The sequence below is a fragment of the Phoenix dactylifera genome, chromosome 2, assembly GCF_009389715.1.
Source record: "Phoenix dactylifera cultivar Barhee BC4 chromosome 2, palm_55x_up_171113_PBpolish2nd_filt_p, whole genome shotgun sequence".
In the NCBI taxonomy this organism is placed as follows: Eukaryota; Viridiplantae; Streptophyta; class Magnoliopsida; order Arecales; family Arecaceae; genus Phoenix; species Phoenix dactylifera.
This window is the reverse complement of record NC_052393.1, coordinates 1,507,397-1,531,805: the sequence shown is the minus strand read 5'-3', so window position 1 is coordinate 1,531,805 and position 24,409 is coordinate 1,507,397. Positions and strand designations below refer to the sequence as shown.

Here is a 24,409-nt window from a genome sequence, read left to right as displayed (position 1 = left end):
CAAAAAGAAGAAAGAAGAGGAGAAGCTTCGGGAAGAAACAGGAAGAAGAGAAGAAAAGAAAAGGAAAAGAAAAGAAAAGAAAAAGAAAAGAAAAAGAAGGAAAAAAAAAAGAAAAAAAGAAAAGAAAGGAAAGAAAAGAAAAGAAAAGAAAAGAAAGGAAAAGAAAAAAGAAAAAAAAAAGAAAGGAAAAAAAGAAATAAAATAATAAATAAATAAAAATGAAAAATGATGAGCAAGTGGAAAGAAACTTGGCTTTAAAACGACTACAAATTTTTGGTAATTAGGCCGAGTCATGGTAGTCTTAATAGAATAAAAAGAACAATGTTGTAACAATTTAGTATATTGACTTATATTTTTGATTCATGAGAATTAAAAATACATAAAAAATCCATCTAAGGTATATCAGAGGTATTTGTGGTATTATGTGGTCGGTGATCTTGGATCCCCGTACCATACCAAACAAGTTACTCATGGATACCCAGGGATTTTTAATCACTGGACCATAGCCTACCAAACACATTGATCTTAGATCACTAGGAATCAAATCACCCCAGTATTCGAATCACCAGGGATCTTAGATCACCGTGGTGATCCTGCTGGGGTTACCAAACGCCCCCTTAGGGGACTAATTTCAGGGCTCAAATAGCACTTCCATTTCATTGAACATGAGAATTCAAGAGAGAGAAAGAGAAGATGATTAATTTTCCTGCAGCTGTTCTATAATTCCAACCTGAGCAGATCCTCAAGCAATGTCAGATGTAAGAACCTGCCATCCATACATTTTATGATTTTGATAAGCTGCAAGCAATGCTAGTGAATTAGATCAAATTCTCCTGTCATGAGATTTGGAACTACAATTTTTCAGAGACAGTCCAAGGTAGGAGGAAGCAATACCTTCCTACATAAATAGCAAGCTTCTTAGGATGTGGTAACCAAGTATCCCTTGGGTAATTTAAAGTCCAAACGATATTTCCTCAAAAAAAAAAAAAAAGTCCAATTGATATCCACGGCCTTGGTCTCTTTACAGTTTACATGTTGAGATTCATGAAAGAACATACAAGGGGACCTCATCCAAACTCTTCATCCAGGAAAAGCTGATCAAGTTCAGCAACATAACAATCTTCTTTCATTACAACTGCCAAATCAACCTGGGTTTTTTCTTTCATTACCAAATGCAGCATATATACTAGAAAGCAACACATAAGGAGAAGACTTATGTGAGTCCAAATCCATAAGCTTCTCAGCTGCTCATTCCCTCTCATTCCATCCCCATGAATTCTGCAAGCTGCAAGCAATGTGGCCCAGATCACACCATCAGTTTCAGGGTGTAGCTCGTCAATCAACTCATCGGACGGACGCCGAGGAATGTGACACCATCAGCTTTGCTTGTGATTCATCCATCACTAGGAAGAGCATGAATGCTCCTACAGCATACCCATTCTTTGCTAATCCAAAAGTCATAGAGTTCCATGAGCTCATGTCTCCTTTACATTCCAAGCCTTAAAGACTTGAAGGGAAGCGCTTATATAAGAGCACTGCTCGCATACTAAGAGGCTGTGGACTTCCTTGCCATCTCCCAAAGCATCTAAGTCAGCATAAACTCCAAAAAGAGACTGACCTCAAGATTGCTCTTGATTACAGCAGAATGCAATTGCTTGCCTAAATTTATATTCTCCAAACAAGCACAAGCACCAAAAATGCTGACACAAGTGAATTCATCAGGCTCAAATCCAAGTCCCTTCATGGCAGAAAACAATACAATTACTTCTTGTGGTTGCCCATTCTGTAGATGGCCACCGAGCATTGCATCCCAGACAATTCCTCCCACATAACATCCAATGACTTCATCACATTAGAAAACTTATAAATCTCGCTTTCAATCCCTTGAGATGAGGCATACCGGTTTCTCCACTGAAAGAGTAGCCCTCTGTCCCACTCACTGACTATCCTGCTCAGCATCACCGCCTCTCCTTTGTTTCTTTCTTCTTCCTTTTCTTTATTTCTTTCTTCATTTATTTCTTTTCTTTTGATTTTCTTTCCTTTCCTTCCTTCTTCTTTTCTTTAATTTTTTTTCTTCTCGCTTCGTTTTTTTATCCTTTCCTTTTTTTATTTTTTTTTCTCTTTCATCTTTCTTTCCCACGAGGATATGTTTCGAAGTCCTGCCCTCGTCTCACTTTCATCCTTTCACAGAAACTGGAACGGATGGCTAGATTCTTCTCATCCTACCAGAATTTAGAACATTACTTTTAAAATCATCCATTGTATTACAGTTAATTAAATTCATATGAAATGATGATTTTATCTGAATTATACTAGTGTATTGAATTATGCCATGTAGTCACTCGTGGGTAAGGCTGTACCTTAAATAGGTGTATCAAATTTTGATTTTGTTGGATGTATTCGTTCTATTTGTATGAATTTTTTGGTTAAACAAAAAAATAAATAAATGAGAAGCAGAAGTGAAGGTGTGCCAAGCACACATATATGCACCATCAATCTATCAAATCATTCTCTATCAAAATTATTATATATGGTTCATTTGTAGGCATGTGGTAGAAATGATAAAAAGGAAAAATAGATGAGCATACTATATATACTCAGTTTGTCTCCATACAATAATTCTTGCTTGCGTCCTACGATTTGGATTGCAACCTACCCATAATGGTTGTCAAACGGCGATATTATGATCTACAAAGTTGAAACTATGGTAGGTGCCTGTTATATGTGCACCAAAATGATAGGTCTTGACAAATGGGCAGTTGTGCACAAAAGCCGGCACGTTTTTTTTGTTTTTTCGTTCATCATACGATTTTTGGAAAATAGATTTTTTAAAAATATATATTTTTTATGTACACCAAAATGATAGGTCATGACAAATGGGCACTAGTGCGCTAAATTCAGCACGGTTTTTTGTTTTTTTGTTCATCATGTGATTTTTAGAAAATATATTTTTTATGTGCACCAAAATGATAGGTCATGGCAAATGGGCAGCCGTGCACAAAATCCAGCACCTTTTTTTTTGTTTTTTTTTTTCTATCATGTAATTTTTAAAAAGTTTAATATATATATTGCTGCAAATCTAATAGAAATATATTAAAAAAATAAAAAATATAAATTTAGTATAATATTTTAAAAAATAAAAATATAACAAGTTGCAGAGCACCGTTTAAGTTCCGACGTCCTCATCAAGCTAACGATTTAAATCCATTCAAATTTAATCATAAGCACCACGATCAGCCCCAATAAATTCGTACGACAGTGTCTTCTAGTTTGTATAGGTTATGAGCTGGATCTGCTCTAATACTAAATGAACAACAGTGCACAAAATTCAGCATATTTGTTTTCATTCTATTATGTAATTTTTAAAAAATTATATATATATATATATATATATATATATATATATATATATATATATATATATATATATATATATATATATATATATCGCTGTACCGAATGGCTTATACAAATTTAGTATAAACCTAAAGCTAAAAAAAAAATTAGTTTAAATATATAAAAAAATCAAAATATAAATTTAGTATAAATATATTCAAAAAAGTGAATATATAACAAGCCGTGGAGCGCGCTGTTTAAGCTTCAACGTCATCGTCAAGCTAACTATTTAAATCCATTCAAATCTAATCATAAGCACTACAATCAGCTTCAATGAAACCATACTGCAATATCTTCTAGTTTATATAGATTATGAGCCGGATCTACTCTGATACCATTTGTCATAATTCAGAATCTTACTCAAAAAAACTAGTCAATATATATTATTTGAATTTTATAATCTTATATAAATATTAATATCTATTCAATAAATAATCGATGTAAAGGTAAACATATATCCGTATGATACTCACCAGAGATATTCCGAAGTATGTGGTGGCAGCACCCATACACGCTCAGTTCCGGTAGCCAAATCAACTTCGACTCTTCGAGGTGGATGACATTGGCCGTCGGCATGCTCCAGACTGGCTAAGGCAGCGCCTGCCCACCTTAATTTATGCTGCACCGGCGGTACAGCTAAAAATCCTTGCACTCCGACATCGAGGCCTCATTACAAGGAAAAAACCAAGGAAAATAAAAGAAAATAAAAGGTTGCATCTTTTCTTCCTTCCCTCTTCGCTTCCTCTTATTCCTTCCGCTACGTTTTATACGATTCCAAGGTTTGCTCTTGGGAAGAATGGTCGGGGGATCGCTTGGAAAGCTCGTGTCCCGGTCTCTCGCGTTTGCCGGTAGATGGCAGCAGCAACAGCTCCGGCGCCTCAACATCCATGAATACCAGGTCAAGATTCCATCCTCCTCGTGTTTCCTTTCTGTGTTTTTTCTTTAGATCTTACTTCGATGGTCTGTGTTATTATCAGAGAAAAAGGAGAAAGATGTATGATTTTCTTATGCGTACTGGCTTTTATCTTTATTCGATCTGGCAATACCTTAAGTCTTGTTCGAGAATTTTCGCTATCATGCAAAGAATTCATATTTTTTTTAAATTATTGTTGGCATATTTTCACTGCTTTCTTTCTTTCTTTGTTTCATTCTTTCAGTGCTGTGTATTCTTTTAATGACCTTCATCTTTAAGTTGGATCTGTTTTTCTGTTGGGAATCTAATACTGGTATCGTGCAGGGCGCTGAATTGATGTCAAAGCATGGAATAAATGTTCCAAGGGGAGTTGCTGTTGGCTCTGCCGAGGAGGCGAAAAAGGCCATCAAAGATGTTTTCCCCAATGAAAAGGAGGTATAGTTATTCTTTAGTATATAGCATATCAGGTTCTTGATCTGTTCTGTGTAGGATTTTTCAAATGATAGCCGCCACTTCTGTCCTTTTTAGTGACGAGACTCTCTGAATGCCATTCATGGTGATTCTTGAAACATTTTCCGATTGTTTGTATATTGTGTGTTCTTTATATAAATCTCTGCAAGCATAGAAAATGCGCTATGGTAATCTTTTAATGATGCATCAGTAATTAATGGAAACAAAAGTTCAAGAAAAAATGATGACAAATATGTAATCAGCATTAAGTAATTTGGACAAGACATCATCTTATTTGCAAGACATATGAAACTCTGTAGCATCATATGGTGTTGCCAGATATGGTTTACCACTGCTATCATGCCAGCTTTAAAATATGAGCATTTGATGTGGGACAAGGAAGCATTTTCTATATGCTCTGCCACTGGCAATACTAAGATGTGTTGTATATTGTGATGGTGTTATTAGTACTTTTGTGAGGACCCATGCGGGCTTGTATTTAGTCCCACATCGGTTATTCGTTGGGTAGATCTTAGGTACTTATACTGGATCAAGAAACCCAAATAATACCTTTCGGTTAGCCATTTTGGGTGAGGTCCTGGGTTGTTACAAATAGTATCAGAGCGGACCCGGGCCATAACTTATGTGGACTAAGAGACACTGCAGTACAGATCCATTGGGGCTGACCATGGGCCGATCGTGGTGTTTGTGATTATATTTGAATAGATTTGAATCCTTAGCCTAACGAGGACGTCAAAGCTTGAACGGAGGGAGTATGTGAGGACCCGTGCGGGCGTGTATTTAGTCCCACATTGGTTATTCACTGGGTAGATCTTGGGTACTTATACAGGATCAAGAAATCCAAATAATAATTTCCGGCTAGCTATTTTAGGTGAGGTTCTGGGTTGTTACAACTTTTGTCCGCAATGTCTCTTTGCATTTATCTATTTTGGTATGTTGAATGGATTACTGGATCCACTGACGTTGTTTCAGGTTTTCTTGCGCCAATACTCAACATGCTGGTTACCCTAATTGAACTAATCTATGAATCTTAAACAATGCCAACGTTGTTGCTGCAGGTGGTTGTGAAAAGTCAAATTCTTGAGGCTTGGGAACCTTTAAGAGTGGACTTAAGGGTGGAGTGCATATTGTTAAAATTGACGAGGCAGAAGATTTGGCTGGTATGAGGGATAATTCTATTCTATATTTTCATCTCTATTTTTGTTTAATAATATGTTTATTATCAGTATAATTGTGGAAAGATGGGATGACCATTTAAGCCTGCCTGTCTGGATCTATAAATTAGACAATCTGATAGTGTTTGTTTTTCTGATACTGGAAAAGGCTTAGGAATCATGATCTTGTATGGAGGTAATGGAATATATAGATTAGGATCCCTGATGGAAGAAAATTCAGGGATAGGATGTATTATATTGTATGTGTAAGCACCTCACATTAGGCTGCTGGCTGATGATATGAAATCAATATCTGTTGGGCTTTTGGAATCTTCATTCATCTCTCATTCCTCATCAAAATAAGAATTTTAATATTTGCAATCTTCTCATATTAAAGAAGGCTAGAGTAAGTCTTTTTTCTTTTCTATCATAGAGACTAGCCAGAGTCACTTTTCTACATTTTTTAAATAGGCCTAACTCTCTGCCTCATTCTTTTAATGATAAAACTACAACCTATTTGAAGTTATTTGGGAATTGTTACTTAAAAAGGAAGAGTACATTTTAGGTACCACATATCCAGGACAGGAATGTTGTATATCGTGTTCATTCTAGGTGGGTCTTGCAAGGTACGCAATGCTGGATGCACTAGCACTGCTATATTCAGTACTCAACCCCTATAGATGCATACTCTAAAGCACACAAAAATATGTGACAAATTTGAACATGTAATTTTTTGGACAGCTCTATGATAAGATTATAAGAGGAAAATATTATACATAAAACTACTTGTTTTATAAATGTAACAAATACAACTAGGTTATGCATTGTGATAGATGACATGTATCAACAGAAAGACACTACGACCAAATTAATAATAACAATACTTTGTTTTGGAAAGAATATTACAAGAAACACACTTTGAGTAAAATTTGTGTACAAAAGAACTGATTGTATTGATACATCTTTCTATGCATTGTTGTGTTTCAGACCCTGCTTGTTGATAGGTTATGATGCATAGAGATAGATGATAATTGGTACTAGGTTGATACATTGCCCGAAGGATATGGGACGTATATAATGGTGGTGAAGCCTGGCAAGACCTATGCCATATTATACAATAAGATCTCCAGGGAAATGCACCCAGATGAAGATAAGAAGATGAATGAAATATATTTGATGCAAATGCCCTTTCTTCTTATGCATATAGAGTGTAGATAGGATATTGTAACAGCGTGCATGCACTGCACATGGAGTAGGAATAAGAAGACAAGTTAATCATGTTTTTGATAATACTATGCCCTTCAGTGTGTAAGTGTACGCTCATGTCACTTTGTTCTTAATAACTCTCCTGTGAATTTAGCATGTTTCTTGAAATTGAAGCCAGAGTTTAAGTTATCTATCCGATACTTAAATGATTTAAATCCCCACAAAAAAATGTTGCCAGCTTAGACTGTTGTATGCAAGCGGATGGAATGGGTTAAGTTAGGCTCAGATTCAGCTATTGTTAGATACATCTTGTTCTGTTTTGTACTTGCTCTCTTATGGATGGACCATCTGTCAATTGTCAGGTTACAACAAATTATTTTGTTAACCTTGAGTTTGTTCTAAACATATATAACTATAAAACCACAAAATAAGCCAACCCTAGTTTTTGTTCATTGACAATATGTAATTTCAACTTTTGTTGTTGTGAGGACCCGTGCGGGCGTGTGTTTAGTCCCACATCGGTTATTCGCTGGGTAGATCTTGGGTACTTATACAAGATCAAGGAACCCAAATAATACCTTCCGGCTAGCCATTTTGGGTGAGGTTCTGAGTTGTTACAAATGGTATCAGAGCGGACCCGGCCCATAACCTATGTGGACTAGGGGACCTGCAGCATGGATCCATTGGGGCTGACCACGGGCCAATCGTGGTGTTTGTGATTAGATTTGAATGGATATGAACCCTTAGCCTGACAAGGACGTCAGGGCATGAATGGGGGGAGTATGTAAGGACCCGTGCGGGCGTGTGTTTAGTCCCACATCGGTTATTCGCTGGGTAGATCTTGAGTACTTATACAGGATCAAGGAGCCCAAATAATAATTTCCGGCTAGCCATTTTGGGTGAGGTTCTGAGTTGTTACAGTTGTACTTAACCTACCAGCCTTAACCATTTTGTATGCTCTCTACTTTAGAGATCAAGATATATGATCCATTCCAAAAATATGGGAATGTTCAAGGACTGGATCTCAACTTAACCTCACTTAACTTTCTCCAAAGCAAATTCCCAGGAAAGGCAAGTTTTCAGGAAGACAGAGGCTTGTCATGACCTAGTGTGCCATTTGGCAGGGAGGAGCTGCATCTTTCACCTGTATGTAAGATTCCATACAACTGAGCATATCTTTTCAGGAATTTGGCCTTTAATGGCCAAGAGTCTTGCTTTATTTCTTCACTATATCAGCAAGTTAATATATATTTTTCTGAAATCTTAAGCCCCCCCGCCCCCCCAAACAAAAAAGAAGAAGAAAAGAAATATGAAATCTGAGTTATGACCCATTTGACGTTTCTTTAAAAAATCCAGCGAAATTGTGTCATATATTTATTTCCTACTTTTTTTCTTAGGTGTCTACAATCCAACATCTTGTGTATGTTGGATTCTAACACAAATTCATACTCATGTGACATACCATTAACACTGCCCAAGCACTATATATGACAGGAATTCATGATAACTAAGTTAAAATTTTGAAATCTGGATGCTGGCTTTTTCATGCACTCATTAATTTTGTACCATATATTTGTAAAGATTTACTCATTTGGCGCAATCAGCTATATGTATTGACCATTGATGGTTATGATAGAAAAATGTATGCAATACACATGAACATAGAGATTGCAAAACATAGGGGAAAGGAGGCTTAATGGTTGCAGCAAATTATGAGTTAATGTAAAACAAATGCCTGTACCATATATGAGACAAACACTAACGATTTGCAGGGATAAAGTTAACATATAGGAGAAGGATGGTAGAAGAGCTAGAACTGTAAAACATATATACATCTCCGTCTGGTTCCCTCGCTGTAAATTTGCCGACTGCTATCATGCAGCATACAGATGCAAGTAGAGATTCGAGTTTTGGAATGCATGAGTCAAGGAACGGTTTGCTTCTTTTCTAGCCAGTCTACATGGAGGGTCAAATCCATCACTTGAGATACAAAAATTGTAGTTTGTTTTCTTTTCCCCAAGTTTACAAACATGTTATTAGTTCGAAGTTGCAAAGATTTTTAAATTGGCAAATAAAGAAAAATAAGGGCTCGTTTGGTATTGCTTTTTTTTTGGTACATCGGCGGCTCACACATAATGGGTGTGAGCAGTGCCCAAAAAGTCAGAAAGTAAAATAGACTGCAGGGAAGACGGGACATAAGCCTGGTCCACCCAGATGAAGTCTCTTGAATGATGAACCGCATAGGAGGCCACCCAATCTGCTTCACTGTTGCCTTCTCCGTAGACATGAGAGGCCCGATGGGAGATGCATTCACCTAGCAGACGGTGAATGTTGTGGAGCAGTTAAAATAGGATGTTTACTGAGCTTGCTTTTATAAAACGATTAGAACATTTATTGGAATATATTTCATGATATGTCATTTAATTCTCATTTCAGGATTCTTCTATGTTTCAACTGAATGCACTCATTCTTTGCAGGTAAAATGCTTGGCCAGATTCTGGTCACCAAACAAACTGGCCCCCAAGGAAAGATTGTGAGCAAGGTTAGGGAATACTTCTGATTAAGACAGCTTTGTATATTAGTCAGTTCCTTACCTTAAATTTGGTATTTCCATGGTAACTTTTCTATTCTTGCTGTATGCTCAATGATCAGTGGTAATATAATGTCTCTTCATTACAGTCTTTCGTGTTATTGTCTATTCATTCTATATTCTTAATTATATGTTAAATGGGACATACACTTCCTGAAGTTCATGGTCTTATTCATGGCCCTGGTTTAGAGGTGGATTCAGTCTATATAGAAGCTGTTTTAGTCTCTCTGGTTTCTATGTTCAGTTGAGATATTTAAGGGGTGCATAAAATTATACTTAGTTTTGAGTCCTTTCCTGCTTACTTTTCAGCAGTTGGAAAGCAAGATGCCCACCTAGAGTGTTCTCTTTTTTGGTTCCCTCAAATCTTCTGCCTCATTGGAAATACAATGTGAAACTATAACTTGCCAGTTATGTTCTTGTAAGTTCTTGATTTGGATGCAATCAACTTTTTTTTGCTACTTTGTCTATAGGATTGTAATTCTAGCCACTATAAATGAATAATAAATAATAGGTACTATTGCAGGTGATAGGAATGGGTGATGAAAAAGGATTCATAGAGTATGTGTTAAGTTTTGTAAAGTATGGTTTTGGTATGTAAATCTAAGTCTTTTAAGCTTTAACAGTGGAATGCATCAAATAATTTAAGTTTACTGATCATTTGATGTCACTGAATAATTTATATTGATAACACCACAGTTGATTCCTTTATTTTCTCTTGAAAGCATCATTCATCCTAGAAGAACCTAAGTTTGGGCTACATTAGTTAAAAATCTATAACAACCAACTAAAGCTAAGTACCCAACTAGCTTGCCTCAGTTTGAATTAGACTGCATATAAGACAGCCTTCTTATGCTAGCAGATGTTTAAGCATTAAACTTTGATGCACATAAACAAATTCTTGCAACTTTAATTGTTATAGTAAAATTGACTATGATAAAAGGATGCATGCAAATATCAATCATGTGGATGAGGACTCATAAAAAAATTTTGATTTCATAAACAAGGTTTTAGAATGTAGTTATATAAAACATTCTTCCTTTTCTCTATTGTAAATCATCTTCCTCTAACAACACATTTCATTGTTAGTTGGGACATGTGAAACATATTATTTGGAGGTCGTGGCTTTGTATCATATTACTTTGTTATTGTGTATATTTCTTGCAAGAATTTGTAACAAGAGAAAGCAAAACTCTATTATTTGCATGTTAAGAAAAAATGGACTGCATGGCAAATTGTGAAGCACAGTTGGTCAGATGGTTTTAGATCCTCCTTATCCAAATAGGTTCTACTGAGCCAATAGACATGTGCAATGCACTTTAGGAAAAAATATTAAATAATAGAAGATATATAAAATTAAAGTCAAAACTAAAACTAAACTAAAAATGCAAAAAAAAATACATAAATAAATTGAATTAAGGAGATACGGAACATAACTAAGTAGAAGCAAAAAAAATATTAACTAGAAATACAAAACTGAGAAAACAAAATGGAAAGTGAGTAAAGGTAACATGTGCACTTTGTTTATGAATAAGTGTCAGCACCTATTTGTTTATATTAGTCTTTCTGAATAAGAGTTGCGAAGGACATGAAAGCTATTCAAACCCTTCCCCAGATTTGATGCTATCTGCATATCAAGGTTCTAGTTTCAGCCTAAACCCAATTCATTGCAACTGAAATATGTTATTTTCTGATTATAGGCAATTTTGGCCGAAACCGACAAGCTTTGGTCCACTAAGCCATTTTCAGTTGTTTCGGTCAGTTTTGATGGAAATTGACAAAAACTGAGCATAAACACTGTATTTATCCATTGTTTATCTCTTTAATGTCATTGTGTGATCTTTCTTTTTTTTTTTGGTATTTAGTGTCACTTTAGTATTGATTTTCAAATTTTGAGTTAAAAGAGTGGTTCTTGGTTCACGTGGTAGCATTTCTTATCTATGCGAATATTTCATTCAAGCAATTTTTGGACTTTGTAGGCCTTATAAATTAATCATATATTTATCGTACATAATTCAATAGATCCATCCTCGTAAGTCTTGGAAAGTGTGAACTTCAATCTGTTAAATTTCAAAGTAATGAAAATATCAGAGAACAAACAGATTAAAAAGAAAAGATGAGAAAGTCATGGCTATTATGTATTGATCTATTCAGAATGTTAAGCATTTGACAAAAATAAATAATTTATTTCAAGATTTGAACAATTAATTGCCTAGATTGCTAGCCTACTCATGAGTGATGAACCTAGTCTAATGTCGCTAAGAATGCCCGCCCAACCCATTCACCCCCAACTCCATACACACACAAAAAAAGAAAAGTAAAATGGGAAAAAGGGAAAGAAAAATAAAAGGACCAAAGGAAGATTTGGGCCCCAACTTTTGAGATCTTACATCGAGTCTTATAGATAGCTAGATGAACTGAAAGGAATTTTTAGTCTTAAATTCAAATTTTAAAATTGTAATATATATCGTGGTACTGGTTTCTGGTCATGATCATAATCATTATACCAGATTCATATTTGTAAACACTAAACATATTTAAATTTGTTTTCTAGAGACTGAGGGTGGAATCTCGAACTCACTTTGTCATATGCTGCATTCTTAATAGATATAGAAGTTAATCCATTTCACTGAAATTGTTGTAGATATTTTTTTGGCATTAAAAATGTTAATAACACCTTATTTTGTCACAGGTGTACTTGTGTGAGAAGCTATCACTTGTTAATGAGATGTACTTTGCCATCACCCTTGACCGTAAAACTGCTGGTCCGGTATGTCCTCCAATCATGTTGGAAGTTTCTGGTACCCTGTTCAGTTCTCTTTTGCATGATCTATAAGACATTTTCATCTATTGACCTGAAATTTTAATTGTGTATTTACATGTTTCATTTGTCACCAGATATTTATTTTTGATTTTTTTCGTTTGGTTTTTGCTACATAAAATTACTATTTTAACTCAAAGTTATCAATATTTTTCTCTTTTGGAAGGTGAATGTTCAAGAGAAGCACTTCTATATTGTCTCCAATCAGAGCCATGTTTCATGATCGAAATTCTAGAAAAAAAATCAATGCAAAATTTTGAAATCCTAGGTGCTTTGTTTACTTAATTCATCTGGCCCCACTCCTCCTGGCTCCCCCCCTCCTCCTCTCTCTTTCTCTCTCTCACACACACACACACCCCACATACCCCCCCCCCCCCCCCCCCCCCTCCCCCCCTCCCTCCAACACAAGGACACAGTCACACATTCATTCTCAGACACAAGTAGGCTCTATACAACTCAACAATCTTTATTTCAGGAAGAAGATTGAAATCAAGGAGATGATGAAAGAAAGGATTTTGTATCCTTTAAAACATGGACTTGAACCTGGCCATGTTGGTGTGTGCCATATGGCATGTAGTGTGATATTTGATCATGGGCACAGTACACTGGTGCATGCGACTTGTTCAATTACAATTCAGAAACAACATTTAAATAATAAAAATTAAATATCATATTTTAGGTTTCCTTTCTATGAAGCTTCTCAAAAAAATAAGTGGCATATATGATTTTGCCAAAAGTAGATAACTTTAAGTTTGTATAGGTTGCCAAATATTTGGTAAAAAGATTTTTTCACCATTTTTACTCCTGAAAAACATGTAAATAAAAAATGAAATCACTTTTCATGGAAACCTTATGCTGCCTTAATCCATTTTTTGTACAAATCATGTTTTCTTAAAAAAAAACTTTTTGAAAAAGTTTTTGGAAGGTGTTTGTTCAAAGCATGTATAGGCATTTGGGAATCGTCTGCTAGTAACTTTAGTCTTACTTCCTGTCCCTTTGGAGAAAAAAAATATGGACAAATTAAGTTTTTAAAATCTGGTGTGTGACAAAAGATATGAGCTATCTGGAGGAGCTGAAGGAGCGTTCATGCAAGGGGAGTCTTAGTCTCTTCTTGTGCTAAGCGTTAACTATTTACTAGGGTAATGGTTGATTTATTCCATATTACACATTCTCATATATGGCAGCTACAATTTGTAAATGGCTAAATAATATTCTTTCTATGCAAGTCCATGCTCAACTTGAAATATTTGATTTGAGTTTTTTTATGTGTATGTGATCTTTGAGTGCATTCTGGTTAGTTGTTCAATAGCATGGGTTATAGCAATCATGAACTTTGGCTTAAGTAGTGTTTTGGAAGTAAGTTGCATTATGTACGCTGCTGGGGTGTTGCCTAGTGCTGAGTTAGAAGGTGGCTACTTAGGCAGACACCTAGGTGGATTTTGTGGGCAAACTAACAAACATCATAAATATACATATGCATAAATCGAACTGATAATGTTAAATAATCTATATAGCTGGAATTGTTTATTCCTTTTGATTGGTCACTTGTTTATTTACTTTCATGTGGTCTTCATATTAAGCTGCACTATCCAATCAAGATATGGATCTTCTGCTCGTCTTACTTGTTATCATTCTTTTCAGCTCATCATAGCTTGTAGAAAGGGAGGAACTAGCATTGAGGACCTCGCAGAAAAATTTCCTGACATGATCATTAAGGTCATCTCATTTCTATTCTTGTTTATCAGAGTACTGTTCGGAGATGATTAGTAGGTTTGGTTTGTTATTTCTATGTAGGTCTTTTTTTAATTTCACAATTTAGTGATTCTGGGTTGGTATAGTGGTATACTAAACCTCATTTCTTCCAATGGCAAGGTTCCGGTTGATGTTTTCAAGGGAATCACAGATGAAGCTGCAGCTAAAGTTGTTGATGGTTTAGCACCTAAGGTAGCAGATAGAAATGCTTCCATAGAACAAGTGAAGAAGCTTTACAAACTCTTTTGTGAATGTGATTGCACATTGTTGGAGGTAACTTAGTCACAGAATTTTGACCTAGCTGCAAAATTCTTTGTGAATTTTGTCAATTTTAATGCTCTTTCGACTCTTTAGCTATCATTCCTATTTTAACATTTGAATACTTCTGCTGGTTAGATAAATCCAATTGCCGAGACATCTGATAACCAGCTAGTAGCAGCTGATGCAAAGTTGAACTTTGATGACAATGCTGCTTTCCGTCGGAAGGAGATATTTGCTCTCCGTGATTCATCCCAGGAAGATCCTAGAGAGGTGTAACACATGTTCTAGTCATTTTGGTGTGAAGTTGTTAAACTGTTTATAAAAAAAATGCCTGATGGATATGATTGAACTAAGCATTTAGTCTTTCTACATATACAAGCCTAAAAATTCTGGTTTACTAATTTAATATCGTTGCTTGTCAAAGAAACATACCATAGCCTTGTGTTCCTTGCATTTTATTTTCGTAAATTCTCTTTTCTATTTCAGGTTGCTGCTGCGAAAGCAGATTTGAACTATATCGGGTTAGATGGAGAAATTGGTTGTATGGTTAATGGTGCAGGACTGGCTATGGCTACGATGGATATAATAAAATTGCATGGTGGTACTCCTGCCAATTTTCTTGATGTTGGTGGAAATGCTTCAGAAGGCCAGGTGCAAATAATAGTTCAACAACTATAGTTATTTAGCTGCAAAGCTGCCTAATCAATGTTTTAAGTATCTATCCTTAACTTGAGAAGATAAAATGAAGAAACAAATATTTGTAGATCTATTATTGGCTGGTGGTTACGAGTATGGTAACCAGATTTCTTGATGGAGTATTTTCTTTTTTATTTTTAAGATGGTAATTCACATTAATATGTATGTGCTTCATCTTTCTGTTAATTATAAACATGCTTATGCATCATTTAAGATTCATTTCCTATTGATATGCCTAACTTGATAAGTTGTTCTTCTGGTGGTGGAAGCATTCAAAATATTAACATCTGATGATAAAGTGAAGGCAATTTTGGTCAACATATTTGGTGGAATCATGAAATGTGATGTGATAGCAAGTGGAATTGTCAATGCAGCCAAACAGGTATCTTTTCTGTTAAACGCTCTTTTTTTTTTTTAACTTTTGCACTAATATTTTGCTTCCCTTTATGCCAAGTAGATCTGTAACTGTGTTAGCGAGAGCACCCTTATTCTTGAGGCTATGCAGTCCTTAAGATCAGAAGGCAACCTAACATATGCTCCTAATAAAATATGCTTTGCTTTATTTAAATGATTGTGGTAGAAACTTATTCCTTTATTTGAAACGTTACTCAACAGAATTGATTATGAAAGATGCAGATTTAGATTGTGATGATTGATTTGAGAAATCCTCAAAATGTTGTTAAAGTCCTGGGTCATAATGGCTTCCCGTGGACTATACTTTTTTGTCATAAGAAATGTAAACTGAGAGGATCATTATCTAATTTTCAAGGTAAAAAGAAAATCTTTTACCTATTTCTTCATGCTCCTAATTTTTCCTGAAAATTCTTGTATCAATGAATTTGCACTTGATCTGTATTTGATTAGTTTTCCATTCAAAACTGGACCTTAAGATTATTCACCATATCTGCTGCACTTGAACTTGATTCCACCATGAGGAAACGTACTCTTCTCAAAGGAGCCATCCTGTGACAACATTTTAAGAACGTAAAATTTTGCTGGATCTAGTTATCTTGTTCATGGATACTCGTCATTGGATAGCTTTAGTTGATACCAGAGGCTAGTTGAATCACGTATTTACTTTCCACCTTTCTGAGACATGAATAAATATTTGTTTTCATGCTTATATTTGCAGTCTGAAGTGAACTAAACCTTTTTTTTCCCCCTGTAATTGCCAGGTTTCACTGAAAGTACCTGTGGTGGTTCGTTTAGAAGGAACCAATGTTGATCAGGGGAAGAGAATTCTCAAGGTATCCAACAATAAGTTTAGATCTTTTTGTTGTCTACTTTCTTTTCTCCTTTTTGTTCTGTTGTCTGTTGTAAAGAAACCAATATAACATTGAGAGTGGTGGTGTTACAATTTGTAGGAGAGTGGGATGACCTTGATCGCGGCAGAAGATTTGGACGATGCTGCAGAAAAAGCTGTACAAGCTGCTTCAAGCTAAGAATTATGAAGACTAATTTTTTTGGATAAGAAAGAAACCCGGTGCTCTGATGATTTGCCAGGAGCACTCGCTACATTTTTGGGCAACTGAATTTTTGGGCGAACCCTTTGAAATAGAGTGGTTTGCTTCTACCAATTCTCGAAGCTGACTGACGGAGGAGTTCATGGGCCACGGCTGAATCGGGATTGTCGTGGCTCCTCTTCGATGTTATTGGTCATGCAACTTTTCTTTATTCTCCAAATATAATTATTTTTCTCCATATTGAAAGATGAGGGGAAAGGCAAAATGTTGTGTTTCAGACGTGCGTGTGGGGTCGAATGTGTTTGGAAATTTGAACAAAAAAAAGAAAAAAAAAGAAAATAGGGAAAGAAGAGAAATAAAGGAGAAAGGAAAAGAAAAAGAAAATGATCTGTGAAGGCTTTGACGTGCAACAGAATTCGAAAAGATTTCAAGATTTTTGAGGAGCAGTATTGGCAGTCATAATAGAAGTTGTAGTTTTTACGGATTGAAGGGACTACATGGAATATATTGAAACCCAAACCTTCTCCAGGTCCAATATTTTGGAGGGTAATAACAAGAGACTGTAACCATGATAGATATTTTAAATCTATCATTATATAGATTGTACCGTAGTTGTCAAAGGTTACTAGTAAATGATGTGTTCTTGGACAACCAAATCAATCCATAACAATATCTCTCTCTCATTCAGAACCTCTCTTCAAGGATTCTGCAATCCCCTTGGAGAGACAGTAGGCAACGGACTGGATGGTGATCATAGGATTAATCCCAACAGCACTTGGAAGCACACTTCCGTCGCACACAAACAACCCCTGCGCCTCCCAACTCTCCCCGCTCTCATCCACCCCACCCTCCTCCTCGCTCGCTCCAATCCTGCAACTCCCTATCTGATGAGCAGAGGCATGCAAGGTCCACAATTCTCTCCTAGACATCGGACCTCCCACCGCAGAAATCCCATCCAAAAACTCCTCCAAGTCCTTCTCCTCGATCCCCTTGCATTTCATCCTCTGCCCGTCGCTCCGGTGCGTCCCCACTTCCACCGCACCCGCCGCCACCAGAATCCGCAGCGCCCTCCGCAGCCCCTCCCTCAAATTCTCCCTGTCCAACGCATCGAACCGATACTTCACCCTCCCCTCCCCCTCCACTGTCCCCGAGCCGCGATCTCTTACTAATGCAAAGAGAAGCGCCGTCCGGCTGTATCTCGCCATCCTCTCCTTCGAGTCCTGCCCCGACACCCAGGGGACCAGCGAAGCAAAGGACGCGGGCCCCATTGCCGGCGCCTCGATGATCGCCCGCAAGCTCGAATCCGAATCCTCCACCGCTTTCACTTTGTGCAACGATGTGATGATCCCTCCCTCGAAAGCTCTGCCTCGGTGGTGGTGGTCCGATGCCGAATCCGGGAAGTAGCCCCATGCGAAAACTACTGGGTGAAGGTGCAGGTTCCTGCCTATGTTTGAATTTGTCAGCCCGCTAGAAATCATCAGCGGGGGTGTCAAGAGAGAACCGCATGCTGAAATGGTTGCTTTGGCTTGGATTCTTAGTTTCTTCGTCACCATACGGCTTAAAGATTTGGCAATCAATCCCACGCACTTCTTCGTCTTCTTCTTCCCTGGCTCATTCTCTTTGAATACAAATCTCTCAGCTTTGCATCCGGTTATGATCACGGCGCCATGGTTAACAGCGTCGACCAGCCAAGTAGTATCAGTCCCACGTTTATCTCCTTCTCGACAGCCATAACAGCAGCTGCCACAGAAATGTCTTTCCGAGGTATTTCTTGGCACGGAATCTACTTGAAGACCAAGATTCTCACAGCCTTTGCGAAGAACCTTGTTTTGAAATCCTTCTTCAGTGCAATTCTCCGTGACTCCAAGTCTTCGACAGACTGCGTCCATTGCTGAGAGATAGTCTGTGCTCCCGAAGAGACGAAGCTGACGTTCCTCTGCCCATTCCTTGAGGACATGGTCTGGTGTCTTGATGCAAGCTGACCAGTTCACAGCAGAGCCACCCCCGACCGTGGATCCGGCTAGGAGCATAATCTTCCCGTCGAGAGTGCTAAGAATTCCGCCGGACTCGTACATTTCGTTCATGGAGGGGGCTTCGATGGAGGTGTAGTCTTCCGATGTGAAGTAGTTGCCCTTCTCAATGACTACAACCTTGCGACCGGCGCTTGCGAGCACTGCGGCAGCGACTCCTCCTCCGCAGCCGGAACCAACTATGGCAACGTCGCATTTAATTTCGTACAAGTTTTGGTTTGGGTCTTGGGAGACTGCCAGGCCTTTCATAGTGAGGGACTGGAGGAGGGATGAATCAGTTTGATCCATGGTTTCTATGATACCCTTCTCAAGAGGCCTCTCTGATTGGGATTTTGGTGGCTTTTCCTCAGTGGGTAAGCTATATCCAATGGCATTCCATGACTGGTTCTCAGAGTTTTCATTAGTCTGTAGCGAAAAAAGAGAACGGATCTATGTTAGGTCTCATCTTTGGTCCTCTAAGAAATTGAAAAATGTTAGGAGTCATTTAATCCCCCACAGGAAACTGTAGAGAAGAAGAATTTCTCTTGAAGAAGAACAAGTACACCCACAAAAAAAAAAAAAAATAACGAATCCGCTAATTGAGAGCATTAACTGCAATTCTTCAGTTACTGCTATCAAATATAAACAAGACTAGGAAACTAATAAGTTGATAGTATTGCTTCTCCTAATTAGCTGCCAACATTACTTTATGGTAGTTTATTGCTATTACAATCTAGTGTAATAAGTTCACATTTATTTCTTCTGAATCATACAAGTTTTCTCTATGACTTCATAGATCCGACTTTATTATAGATGAAGTCAGTTTTAAGGGGGGCAAAATAGAAAGCATATTTTCTAATTGGGTAATCTTTTGCATCATGAGCACAGAAGTTATACCAGTTGTGAGCAAGCATTCCTTCAATATTTTGGTTTTTCTGATATAGAAGACAATTTAGAGCATTAAACAGTTCTATGTTCTCCTTAAGACTGGTATTTGAAGAACTTATAGGTTCCTATCAATCTACAGCAAGTGCCAATTGGAAATGATAATTGAGAAAGAGAAAGTAACATAGAAGATCAAAATAGTTAGTTAAGTGATGATCTAATGCTCTTAGTAGTAAAATAAAGCATAGATAATAAAACATACCCTTGCTTTCTCAATAATGCAAAGGTAGAGTTTTTGTTTCATCAAATTAGACTGCACACACTAAATGTATGACGAGCATCATGTTCCAATAAACACAACTACCCTAACTGCTCAATTTATCTAGAGAATGGGAAAATTGGGTCATTTCAGCATGATTAAAGTTTGACGATAATCTGCTTCATAGAAAACATGTGTGCTGCATGGTAGTACAAATAAAGTTGCTAGAGGGTGTGAACTTGGGCCTACTTTGGACATGAAATTAAGTCATGACCATGACCAGCACCAACAATTTTGTCCCATATAAATTTTAGTGCAACCCAGTTGAGTTATTTAAAACTTTGTCTTTGAATTTATTGCAACTCTGAAAGAGCACATGTTTTTTGGTTGTTGACTTATTTCTAGCATTAGTAGAACCCTGTACGAGTTATCTGAAAAGCTATGTGAACCCAATTTTATCCCATATAACTTTGTGTGTGTGTGTGTGTGTGTGTGTGTGTGTGTGTGTGTGTGTCACTTCTTACGTTTTGATATACTTATTCAAATTTATTTTTTATCATTTCAGGTTATTTTGGATTCGTTGATTGCACTCTTGAACCCTGGCTTGGTCCATACCTTAATGAAAAAGACAAAAATAAAGGAAGAATGTCAAAAGATAAGAAGAACCTTGAATTCTAGAACATAGAAGAAAAAAACAACATGATACAATTTTAAATTCCAAGGACACATCAGTTGCAGTCATGAAGGATAAAATATTGAAGAAGTGGTATTTGAATGCCAAAAACTGATGTAGCTCTTTCTTCAGAAGAAAACAAAGTAAAAAGGAGTTATAGGGAAGTTACCATGGAGTAAAAGATGTAAAGGCAGAAGATCTTCACCATGACAAATACCATCCTTAAAGGTACAAAATTTTTTTCCTTGTTCCATCTCTTAAGAACTTCTTCCCTCTTCTCTATGGGCATGTCTGAGAACTTGTTGATGAATGGGAATCGCCCACATAGGCTCAAGGACCTACAGAGGACAAGTGTGCCCAACTTGGTAGCAAGGAGCCATAATACCAATTTGACCAAAAGTAAAGCCTCTTTCATGCCCCTCTTGACCAACAACTCTGCAACCTACTCCAAAAAAAAAGGAGTTAAGTTATATCTGCTATTTAGAAAAAAAAAACAAGAACAAAAGGCCAGATATAAATAGCCAATAAAATAGAACAGCAAACAGAAATAGCTAATGGTAAAATACTTGCTAATGTTTTGAAAACACAGTGGGTTTTCCTTGAAAAAAGAATAAAACATCACATTGGGACAGAAAATAGGGTCCCCAGTACGGGAAATATCTATGACAAAAGAAGGTTCTGGTATTAGCACAGAAAGTTATTCAAACTCCTTGATAACAACTGCAACAGATAAACAACAGTCGACCATATAAACTACTACAAATCTAATTTGTTTATATCTTTTTCAAATTCACCCGTGTTGACTTTAAAATCTAGTAGCGTCACTTATAATTTTATATTAAAATTGTATATGGAGGTAATGCAAGATGGTTAATGTGCTCAAAGGAGAAAGAAAAAGTTAATCATAAAATTATAAAAGCAAACCAAAAACATCATGATGCTCTTCAAAAATTTCTTATGAAAAATGTCACAGAAAGGAGAAGAAGAAAGTAATAGATCAACCACCTTAACTGAGAAACAAAATAAGTATGAGAAAAAGCAGCCATTGCATACTGACCCACGACTATCCATGCATGATGTATTCAAAGAGGAAAAGGACCAAAAAAACAAAAAACAAAGCCAAACAAGAAGCACCTCAAAAGCATTTGTGGAGAGAAATACTGGGGAAAAAAATAAATAAAAAGAAGCACCTCATCTGGTATTGGGGATTCAGACCCGGAAGCCAGGTAGAAGGCCTGGAGGCTCTTGGTGGGTGGGTCCTCCTTGCCACTGCTGACGTGGAGCTCTTCCATTGGAAGAGATGGTATGAAAGCCTCGCACATGGCAGCCAGCGATTGGATCTGGGAGGGAGAAAATCCATGGCTGTGGCCTCCCTTCTCGGTCCTCCTCCCTCCCCTGAGCCGGGGGTGGCCTTGCCTCCTCCCTTCTCCTCCTCCTTCCATATATGTATTTTTCTCTGGTAGAAAGTAGAAACTAACAAAAGAGTCTGTGGGAGTCGGCTCTTTGGGACCGCGACCGCGACGAAGTCTATGTAGACTTTCGGCTTTGGTGGAAAAGTTGAGAGATAGACTTTGGGCTTTGGTGGAAAAGTTGAGAGATCGATAGGCTATAGGCTATAGGCTATAGGCTACGTAGAGACCGCAATTTACTCCACCCGATCCAATTCAAATGAGGATAGATTTATCCAAACCGCAAGGATCCTAGATGGATACCGGCAAAACTCGCTCCGAATATATATATTTCTTCACAATTTTTTTTTCTAAAATAAAAAATTGATTTATATATCTGAAAAAATGATTTATATAATTTTATTGACCCGTCCTGCTCTGCTCCAAAGCAAGTACGAGAGAAGTATGGATAATGGCCTATCGGATTCATTGCGACTTTCAGTTTGATTAGGATTTTAGAGAGAAGTGAAAGCACTAAATGAGTTGCACCTAGGGACTCTAGGGACTCATTAACAAGATCATAGGCAGATTCTGACGGGATTCGTTGGACATTAAAACTAGTGTTTGTTGAAATCACCACTTATCCCAAAAGCTTAAACTAATAGGATGAGGTAAATTTATTTATATATTTTATATTTTCTTACACTCCTCCTCATATATGGGTTGGATTTTCCTTTAATGAGTGAGCCTAATATGTGAAATTTTTAATAATGAGGTTAAAGAGTGCGGAGACAGGGTTCGAACTCAGGACTTCTGCTTTGATACCATGTTGAAATCACCACTTATCCCAAAAGCTTAAGCTAATAGGATGAGGTAGATTTATTTATATATTTTATATTTTCTTACGGTGTTCTCGATATTTGACACATGGAAAGGCGTGTGACAGGCAAACTGCTGGATGTCTATGGTTTAGCTTGCTTCCAATACTTCTTTTACACCATTTGAAACAAGATAATTGAATACAGAGAAGAAGAGGTGACTTCTCTTCAGGCCCACTTTTCTAATCGCTTTAAAAGCAGAGATATTCGGAGAGAAAAGAATAGGTGCCTTGTGTGTTGTTCGATTCATTTGCTTTAATTCCTCTGCCTACTTCGAAGCTCCTAATCTGCAATTAATATATACTGTACTTTCCAAAATTACTGATCTCTCTTTCATTGAATCCTAGATTTTAGCTAAACAGATTTTAGGCTAGTCATAGAAATGCCTTCTTTTTTCTATCTTCATCTCTTGATTCATTCATCTTTATCCAATTTCAAATCAATGAAAGCATTCAAAATCAACTAATAACTAAATTCAAAAGTTTTTATTCATGGTTATGCAATTTGGAACCTTCCATCCAAATATCGTAATATTTTTCTTAGTAGTCTTGCTCTCATAATTCAAAATTTTGTATTTATATTCTTTTACCATGAATATGCATTGCACATGCCTGGTTCCTACAAGAAAGCAATACTTACTTCCTGTTATCTTTTTTTTTTCTTTTAATTTCCTTCTTTTCTCTTCTCGCTTCCTTGGGTTTCCAAATATAATATGACCTTTCACAGGGTCGATTATATTTATATAAAAAATCCAAAATAAGGATGGCAACCAGAGAATTGCGAGATAAGAGCATAGAATTGTAAACTCATCATTGATCTCCTTTTTCTTTTTTCTTTTTTTTGTTTAACATTCATGATATCTTGAGTCAAAGATCAAATGAGAAATTCCAACACTGAGAACAAAAAGATTTAACTACACATGTGAAAGTCCTTAACCTTTTCATCTCAAATGAGGGCATCTATAAAAGGTACTGCACAAGATCACTAACTTACCTTTTTCGGATTGATCAAACATACTAGTAAGTCGGTAGACTGTACGTAGGGGTGGCAATCGGGTTGGGTCAAACATAAACGGGTCGGGTCATATGCAGGTCGGATCAGAAAATCATAATTTTGAACCTAACATGTTTATTAAATAGGTCAAGAATTACAATTTGAATTCTACGCCTCCTCTTCCCTCTGCCGGCGCCACAAACACCGCTACGGCCGTTCCTCCTCCTCCTACTCCGACGAGGATGAGGATGAGGACGACGCAAGTTCCTCCTCCTCTTCTCCTCCTCGCCCCGCCGATCTTCCTCGTCCTCCTCCGCCACCGCCTTCTTCTCTCTTCTGAACTCGGATCGCATCTGGTCCATGGACCCCGCCGCCCGCGATGCTCGGTGGCGCTCCCTCTACGACCTCTCCTACCCTCTCTTCGTGAACCTCCTCGACGAGCTCCGACCCTTCCTCTCCCCCTCCCCATCCCAGTCGACCATGCCCTCGCCCTCGCCCTCTCCCGCCTCTCCTCCCCTGCCCTCAAAGGTTCAAACCCCAGATCTTTGAGGAGGAAAGAAGTTGGAAAAATCCTAATCTTAATCGCCAACAAGGAAAAGGTCCA

General features: G+C 37.2%; 2 protein-coding genes across 2 annotated transcripts; one reads left to right on the top strand and one right to left on the bottom strand.

The window, feature by feature from the left end:
- The first annotated feature begins 4,066 nt into the window (after window positions 1-4,066).
- LOC103717591 (succinate--CoA ligase [ADP-forming] subunit beta, mitochondrial-like) lies at window positions 4,067-16,997 on the top strand. The gene is given in 13 exon segments (XM_026808638.2): window positions 4,067-4,294; window positions 4,634-4,744; window positions 5,839-5,860; window positions 5,863-5,940; window positions 9,618-9,682; window positions 12,420-12,497; window positions 14,190-14,264; window positions 14,421-14,573; window positions 14,697-14,831; window positions 15,048-15,212; window positions 15,517-15,639; window positions 16,433-16,504; window positions 16,622-16,997. Coding segments are annotated over 13 exon segments (1,257 nt in total). The 5' UTR covers window positions 4,067-4,192; the 3' UTR covers window positions 16,700-16,997.
- A 273-nt stretch (window positions 16,998-17,270) lies between these two features.
- On the bottom strand, window positions 17,271-22,137 carry LOC103717610 (long-chain-alcohol oxidase FAO2-like). Its single transcript, XM_008806065.4, has 3 exons — window positions 21,737-22,137; window positions 20,716-20,988; window positions 17,271-19,155 (listed from the first exon to the last, which is right to left on the bottom strand). Exons 1-3 carry the CDS (start codon window positions 21,986-21,988, stop codon window positions 17,401-17,403), a joined length of 2,280 nt encoding a protein of 759 aa, XP_008804287.2. The 5' UTR covers window positions 21,989-22,137; the 3' UTR covers window positions 17,271-17,400.
- Window positions 22,138-24,409: the final 2,272 nt, after the last annotated feature.